At 58.2% G+C, this 8,449-nt stretch overlaps 1 protein-coding gene across 2 annotated transcripts; it reads right to left on the bottom strand.

Moving 5' to 3' along the window:
• Position 1: 1 nt before the first annotated feature.
• Positions 2-5,588, bottom strand: CCNB3 (cyclin B3). Of its 2 annotated transcripts, none has more exons than XM_064463556.1 (12): positions 5,488-5,588; positions 4,722-4,840; positions 4,557-4,652; positions 4,246-4,364; positions 3,640-3,721; positions 2,386-2,484; positions 2,112-2,204; positions 1,701-1,838; positions 1,088-1,243; positions 649-798; positions 356-486; positions 2-203 (listed from the first exon to the last, which is right to left on the bottom strand). In XM_064463556.1, the coding sequence occupies exons 2-12, from the start codon at positions 4,812-4,814 to the stop codon at positions 131-133; spliced, it is 1,230 nt and encodes a 409-aa protein (XP_064319626.1). In that variant the 5' UTR covers positions 4,815-4,840; positions 5,488-5,588; the 3' UTR covers positions 2-130. The 2 variants fall into 2 exon arrangements, with proteins under 2 accessions (XP_064319626.1, XP_064319627.1); XM_064463557.1 differs by having other exon boundaries at positions 4-203; positions 4,557-4,640.
• Positions 5,589-8,449: the final 2,861 nt, after the last annotated feature.

Genomic DNA, 8,449 nt, shown 5'->3' with positions numbered 1-8,449 from the left:
TGACAGCTCCACCTGACTTTTTTTTCCCCCCTCCCTCCCCTCCTCCAGTTAAAATTGCTATTATTTATGTACATGGTGCTCCAGTGCCAGAAAGCACCCAGCTATTTACAGGCTATTTACAGAGACAGGGCTAGCAGCTCTTCAGTTGCTCCTCCAGCTTGAGCATGTCCATAGGGGTGACTTTGGCAACCTCAAAGAAGACCCTGGAAACAATCACATTGGCTTAGATCTCAGCCACAACCCTGGCACCCATCCACCAGGGCCACACAGCTCTCTGCAGCACTCAAGGGTGCATGCTGGTGCTGCCACCTTCTGCAGAGGGAGGAGGCAAGAGGCAGAGCCCTGTGATGCTCACCTGTGTGAGTACTTGGTGCGCACAGCCTTCAGCTTGTCATGGGGCTGGTATGTGAGCAAGAAATTCAACCTCTTCACCAGGGGATGCAGGTCCTGGGAGCGGTACCCGCTGTAGTATTCCAGTGTGGGGGTCTGCAAAGGGACAGTGGGGCTGAGCTGGGTCCTCTCAGCAACAATATAGCCATCGTCTTCCCTCTCCAGCCCCCCCCAAATCTGAGTAGAGCCCCACAGCATTACCCCCGCACACCAGTCCATTCACTCCTGCACCCCTGTGGTGCCTTGGCAGGCACTTACCCAGCCACCGAGGTTCTTCATGGTGAGTGCCAGCAGCAGGCAGCTGGCAGCCAGCTTAGAGGGGCTCTCCCGGGCATAATCGTACTCCTGCAGTGTCATCTCACAGAGGAAACGGGCCAGTGTCAGCGTCTCCATGGTGGCATGGGCACACTACAGCCAGGAAGGCAGGGAAAGGCTCAGCCTTTGGAGCAACACTTCTCCCTCCACAGCCTTTTGGGGCTCTAGAGTGCTGCCCCTGGAGCACGGGATACATCCCACACCTCCCGCGTGCCACAGACCAGCATCCTCACCCCTCAACCCTGTTGCAGAGGTGTGGCCAAACCCTCCTTGCTGTCAGCTGGCCATGCTTAGCCCTGGGGATGCACTGCCACCCCAGGGAGACAACAAAAGGGGTGCCTGGAGGCACCTTGACACCAGGCCACCCTCCTGCTGCACCCACCTTGGCAAAGCGTCGCAGGAAGCGGTAGGGGATAGGGATGTTGATGTCGAACTTGAGGGTGCTGAGGATGCTTATCTCCATAGCAATGAGCTCTTCCCGCTTGTAGGCATCGTCGCAGATGTAGAGAAAGTCATCTACGCATGGTGGGCACCGCTCCTGCAGGGGCACAACTGCTCAGCACTCTAATGGGGGCTTGTCTTCGCAATGCTCAGGAAAGCCTACCTGTCTGCAGCCACTGTAAGGGCTCATGCCCTGCCAGACCCTGAAAGGACTGTTACAATATCCAATGGGGCCTGTGAGTTGTCTACACTGCTCCAGCCCTTGGCTCTAACTCCAAGCCTTGCTTGTACAAGGTGAACTCAGCTGCCCTGGTGGTCTCTGCAGAGCAGAGACAAGCCAGGTCTCCACTGACACCAGGAGACTGATCCAGCCCACTAGGACTGCATTCAGAGCCCTTGGGATAGGAAGCGATGACACGAGGATGGACATGCCACCCCAGCAGCATTGAGGGCAGTAGCCTGGCACTGTGGGGACCTGGCCTTCTCCAATAACTCATGGGGACCAGAGAGGAACCCTCTGCCCCAGCACCCCAAGACAGCACACAAGGAGTTACCTCAAATTTGGAGGCGATGAGGATGGCAGTAGAGCCAATGAGCTGCAGCTTGTCCCTCATGCTCACCACCTCTACCAGGTAGTGGTCCACCAGCTTCACAGCCAGGTACAGTGTCTCATGGTTGAGCTCAAAGTTCTCCTGCAAGGATGTTGGGCAGGGGGACAGAAGGGAGTGTCAGGCAAAAGCCAGGCCCACCTGGCCCCCACCAGGTTCCCCTCACAGGGGCCAGAGGTACCCATGGGCCCAAGCTCAGAGAGAATGATACAGGCTTATCCCCAGCCTGGGGAGGGGGAAGATCAGCTCTGCACTGGGGACACTCGCAGGAGTAACTGCTGGCATACTGAGGTCCCACACACCAAAGGCGTGCTGGGGCTGCTCTGCAGAAGGCCATCTCTCCCCATGCCCATGTACCTGCACCTCCACCATCCAGTCCACCAGGACAGCACGCATGTCCCCACTGATGTCTGGCTGCTTCTCCATGTAGTCAGGTAGTATGAATTTCTCCTGCCAAGGTACCAGCTGTCAGGGACTCACCAGAAGCCACCACCCACAAACAAGGCCCTTCCCACCCCATGCAGGCCCCCACCAGGTGCTCAGAGCCTCCGGGCTGGGCAGTGTGTGACCCTGCCCACATGGTCACCCCTTCCCAGGACAGGCTGCCACCCCCTGGCCAGGCATCACCCACCTCTCTTTCCCGCATGTATTCAAAGATCTCCTTGGCATACTCTGCATTGGCATAGGGGTCACCCAGCTGCTCCTTGTCTATGTCCTCCACTGCTGGTACCTGGTGGGATGGAGGAGGCAGGGGTAAGGGGAAGGCCCCACGCTCTACAGGTGCCAGTCATCCCTTCAGGGCAAGGCTGCTGCACCTCTGCATCCCCATCACCCTGCAGCCCCCACCCCGCTCATTCCCACAGGAGATATTTTGAAGGAAGAATGTGGGAGGCTTTATCCCCCTCCTCAGCTTCCCAGACTGGCTCAAGTATCTCCAAGCTCCAAAGCACTGCCTGGTACCCTGGTACCACCAGCAGAAGCCATAGAGCGGCACCATCAGGATCATAGAATCATAGAATGATAAAGGCTGGAAAACACCGCTAGGATCATCAAGTACAACTGTCAGCCCAATACTACCTTGTCTCCTAAACCATGTCCTGAAGTGCCACGTCTACACATTTTTTTGTACACCCCCAGGGATGGTGACTCCATCACCTCTCTGGACAGCCTGTTCCAATGTCTGACCACTCTCTCAGTAAATAAATTTTTCCCATTAACCAAACTAAACCTCCCTTGGCACAGCTTGAGGCCATTTCATCTCCTTCTATCACTAGCAACTTGGGAGAAGAGACCAACCCCACCTCACTACGGCCCCTTTCAGGTAGCTGTAGAGAGCGATAAGGTCTCCCCTCAGTCTCTTTTCCAGGCTAAGCAATCCCAGTTCCTTCAGCCACTCCTCATAAGACCTGCTCTCCAGACCCTTCCCCAGCTCCGTTGCCCTTCTCTGGACATGCTCCAGCACCTCAATGGCCTTCTTGTCCTGAGGGGCCCAAACCTGAGCCCAGCATTCGAGGTGGGGCCTCCCCAGGGCCGAGCACAGGGGCCCCATCCCTGCCCGGCCCCTGCTGGCCACACCAGTGCTGACACAAGCCCGGGGACTGGTGGCCTCCTTGGCCACCTGGGCACTGCTGGCTCATGCCCAGCCGGCTGTCAGCCAGCACCCCGGGGCCTTCTCCGCCGGGCAGCTTTCCAGCTGCTCTTCCCCAAGCCTGTAGCGTTGCCTGGTGTTTTTGTGACCAAAGTGCAGGACTCAGCACTTGGCCTTGTTAAACTTTGTACAATTGACCTCAACCCATCGATCCAGCTTAAGGATCCTCTCCAGGATGAGGCTGGGGGTCAGGCTGCAGTCCAGGGTCTTTGCCCTCTCCTTGGAGGGCTTCAGTACCTGTGCAGGCACCAGCTCCTCTGGCACAGGATCCTTTCTGGGCTCTGCAGGAGTCTCTGTTGGTGGAGTTTTCTTCATTGACCTGGACAGGACAAGAACATAAGTCATCGCTGGGAGGAGGCCACATCTCCCGGCTAAAAGGCATTCTCCAGAGCCCCTTGCTGCTTAAGGGAAAGGCTAAAGCACCCCTAAAATATCCCCATAGAGACCCTTAGAATCATTTAGGTTGGAAAAGACCTTTAAGATCAAGTCCTATCATAAACCTAACACTGCCAAGTCCACCACTAAACCACATCCTTAAGTGTCACATCTACACGTCTTTTAAATACCTCCAGGGCTGGTTACTCAACCCCCTCCCTGGGCAGCCTGTTTCAATGCTTGAAACCCTTTTGGTGAAGGCATTTTTCCTACTATCCAATCTAAACCTCCCCTGGGACAACTTGAGGCTGTTTAGCTACTGTCTGCCCTCCCCATTGGGCTCAGTCTCTATCCCCCAAAGGAAGACCTTACCTCTTCTTCTTCTTGTCCATGGGACAAGTTTGCAGGTGCTGGTCCTGCAGTGCCCCCCCCCCCCGGTCCCTGTCCCCATCTCCCCTGGCTACTCACTTTTTCAGGTTGATCTCATTGTTTTTGGCCACCCCCAGGGCAGCATGGGCCCTCTGTGCCTTGTTTGGTGCCACTTTCACGGCCTCCTTCTTCCCTGCCACCACCTGGTTCTTGTGAGCCTGTTTGGGTGAGAATAAGGGTATACAGAGGTGCACAGAGGAAAGTGAGCTGTGCCCCACAGGGACACCTCTCCTCCTGCTGATGGGGCACAGGACACCCCCCGCGCTGGGTGCTGGAGGGGATACAGAGCCCCGCTCCCATGGAGGGGTCACAAGGGTTACCAAAAGCCCCACCCCCACAGAAGAACTCACATTGGTGATGTCCCCGAATGCTGATCTCTTCTTGGGCCCGCCCTGGGGTGAGGATGGAGACCTCTTGGCCTGAGAGCTTTCCTCCTGCAGTAGAGGCTGTTAGAAGATGGGGGGCCAGCTGCCCCACAGAACCCCCCCACACCCCTCGCCTGGCTTGCAACTCACCTTCTCAGGGTTGGCATTCTCTGCAGCAGGGCCCACCTTGCCTGCTCGGGGCTGCTTGGTGCTCAGCACCTTGGCATTGCGTGGCAACGGCATCCTCTCCTTTGGCCTCTACAAGCAAGCTGGGAGCAGAGCAGGGCTTGATGTGGGCAGCTGCCTGCCCCGAGGGGCACCCTCAAGGGCTAGAGGCAGAACCATGGAGTACTTGCCCCCCGTGAAAGTGTAGTGCAGCAGGGACAGGACCCAACCCCCTCCCTAAGCAGACACATGGCGCCCTGAGGCAACCCCAGGGATGGTGCAGGTCTGGCTAGGAGTGCAGGGAAGGGCTGGTGTGCTCCTCCCAGGGGAGGGGTGGACACGGAGCCCCACGACCCCCAGCTAAAGTGCCCTGCTGGGAGCGGGGGGGGGGGGGGGGGAAGGGCAGTTCCCAGCTCCCTGCATCCCAGAAAGGATGTAAAAGCTCCCACTCCCTTACCCCCCACCCTAGGCACCAGATAGGGAAGTGGGCTCGGGGGTACCTCTGCACCCTGGGGGAGCAGAAGCCCCCAGGACAGCGGTTTCCACTCCCGCCTCTCCCCGAAGCACTGGGGAACGGTCCTACGGGGGAGTAGGGGTTGCTGAGCGGGGACACCCCCCCACCCCGGCTCAACCCTACCCTTCCGTTCCGCTGGGTGCCAGCCTCTCCCCCCCCCCCCCCCCCCCCCCCCCAATACCCCCTCTCAGCCCCCAAGGAGAGGGAAGCCCCCAAACCCGCACAACCCCCACTCACCTGCGCCGCCACCCCGCGGCCGGCCCCGGCTCTTTTGAAAGTAGCAGTTCGGTAGCGGCCGGCCAGCACTGGCCGAGCATCGTCCAATCAGAGCGCGGGGCGGTACCAGATGGCGGCCAATCGGCAAGCGGGTAGGGATGCTTGTTGCTAAGGGGCAGGGCGGCAGGATTTAAAATTCAGCCCCGGCGGCCAATGGAAGGGCGGATTTGCGGCGGGGGCGTGGCGGGCCGGCCGGCCGAGGCGGGCGGTGATTGGTGGGACGGGTTGCTGTTTAAATCTTCTCGCGGGGCCGGTGGGGAGGGTGTCATGGCAGCCGGCGGGCCGGGCCTGGTGCCGCTGGAGAAGCGGCCGCTCCTCCGCCACCGTCTACCGTGCCCTCGTGGGGCCCGGAGCTCCCGGGGAGCAGCCCCGGCTCTCCCACCCTTCACGGCGGCGATGGAGCGGCCTCCGCAGGCCCCTGGGCCTAGCGCCCCCCGGAGGGGACTCGGTCCCGGCCTGCTGCCCGCTTCCTCCACCCGCTGCCAGGGCTGTGGGCCACCCCTTTGCCTCTCCCCCGGGCGCCGGGGCTGCCCTCTCTCACGGGGTCGGGGATCTCTGGTTCGGGGGCAGGGTGTACCCCGGGCTGGCTACGCAGCTCCTCTGACTTGCTGTCACGAATGGGTGATTTAGAGCACTTAAAGACACTCAAAATGATCCGCAAAAGTGGTTTTAACACGATGTCATGAAAGTGTGATTTAATGAAGTCCGGTGGAAAGATTCACTCTGTTACTGTGCCGCACGATCATTTCAACAATGATGCAAAACCACTGAGCCAACCAAGGTGCAAACTGGAGTTACGGTACCGCAAGGTTATGTGCGGTGTCGGTTCGCTTACCGAAGATCTGCTGTTGATGAGAGGTCTCTCCGCCTTGAGGAGCAATCTGGAGGGCATCCCAGCTCAAGGGGAGATCACTGCCCTGCAGGCAGGCTGCTTAGCCAGGAGAGCTCAAAGAATGCTTACTTCGGCTGTCATATTTATTGAATAAAGTGGTTGGCTTGCAGTCAAATTACATGTGCTGGGAAAGGTATGCATGAGACTTCTTGTACTCACAACTTTGTTCCTTGATAAATGAGTCTTGGAAAAGCCACCTGCTTTTCATGTGTTAGTCGCATGATTGGTGTTCCAAGCTCATACTCATGGATGCTCACTGTGTCACTCTGCTCCCTTGTGGATTTTCAGAGAATAGATTGGAACTGGTGACATTCTTGGTGCATTTATGGCTTAGGCCTTTATCTTCTTTGGAGCCCAAAACAAACCACTGTGAGTTTTGTTCAGGGGTCCAGTGCATCCATCATACCCAGCCAGGCAGGGGTGGCACCAGCAGCTACCTCTTCATCCCTGTTGGTCAAGCTCTGAGGACTGCAGTCTGTTTCTACAGACAGAGCCTCAAATGGGACTTGAGCTGGTGCTGTTTAATATGCTGGCCAGGGAGAAAGCCCCTTGCCCCAAAAATCCTTGCAACATGGCTGGGGGAAAGGGTCTGTCCCTCTTGCCTCCCCTGCCCTGTGCTCCTGCTTGCTGGACTTGGGTGACCCAGGAGGGCCCATCTTGGGCTCTTCCACCAGCTCACTTGCTCTCAGAGGGTCTGTCCGCTTCTCATCCCCTCCTGAGATCACAAAGAGGGAGAGGCTGACCTCCCCCATGAGGAGCCCCCAGCCAGCCACTCCTGCCTCCCCAGCATCTTGTTTTCTGGAAGGAGGATGGAGGTGTTGAGTAACATCCATGTCACAGCTGGCCATGAAAAGTACCTGGCAGAGCAGGGGTGGCAGCAGCTGCTGGGGGGCAGAGGCAACCCCTGCTTGCAGCCCTGGGTGGGAGGCACCTGCCCCATGCCCATTGCCTAAGCTCAACCTGGGGACAGTGAGCTGGGCTAGTGGGAGCAAAAGGTGGCTCCGAGGACAGGAGCTTCCCTGCTTGTGCAGGGTGGTTCTTGCTGGGCAGGACCCACCTGCCCACACACCAGCTGAGCTGTTCCTGTGGTCCCAGAGGCTTTGGGGATGCTCTGGCCTGATCCCCATTCCCTTGGGGACAGGGATGGCGGGTGGCACATGTGCAGAGGTCCCTTCCTCTCTCCAGCTCTTGGGGGCTTTTAGCAGTGTGCCAAGCTTCAGGTCTAAAGGAAGGTCGAGGTTAGGTCAGCAGAGTTCAGCACTGCAGCAGAGGAGAGCTTCCCCCAGCTGGCAGATTTCCAGCAAAACCTTCTGGATTCCTAAATTTAACCCAAGGAAATCCTTTGGGATAATCCCACACCTACATGCCACGTTGCCAGTGGAGCCGATGAACCCCTTGCTAGGGAAACATCCCATTGCCAGCTTCCAAGGGGACTTAAACCTACTGCCCAGAGGCCATGTGGTCAGGATCAGTTTTTTCTCCTTGCTGGCAGGCAGGGTGTCTCGTCCCGCATACAGGCAGCTCTACATACAGACAGAAAGACCCGGGGCCATTCACAGCCAGGAGCAGCAGAATGGCTTTGGGGTGCGTCATGGCTGAGGGGGTGCCCAGGGGAGCTCCTTGAGGTTTGCTCGCCATCTGCCTGGGATCTTTGTGGGATCCAGGTGCCTGCCTCTCCTTATACATGTTGGGGCAGCGCCCACTCCAGCCAAAAATACGAGTTGGATTCATACTCACCAGACAGAGCTGGGACGCATCGCACAGCTGATGGAAACATCATGCATCAGCCTGTGGGATAAGATCCCCAGCCAAAAACCCCCATCCAAGTCTGCCTGCGGCTCTGCGGGTGCTTGGGCGAGCTGCCTGCTTTGGGACATGTCTGTCTGTCTGTCCTGCCCAGGCTTGACGGGGAAGCCGGCTTTTCCAGTCCCCACAGCACTGCTGTGCTGGCATTCCTCGGGAGGCTCTTGGGAAGCCTGGCCACACTGCAGGGGCTGGGGCTTGCACCACCCATGCTGAAACCCCACCCAG

This window comes from Phalacrocorax carbo, chromosome 11, assembly GCF_963921805.1.
Source record: "Phalacrocorax carbo chromosome 11, bPhaCar2.1, whole genome shotgun sequence".
NCBI classification, from domain to species: Eukaryota; Metazoa; Chordata; class Aves; order Suliformes; family Phalacrocoracidae; genus Phalacrocorax; species Phalacrocorax carbo.
The sequence above is the reverse complement of the archived record's forward strand: the minus strand, read 5'-3'. Positions and strand labels throughout refer to the sequence as shown.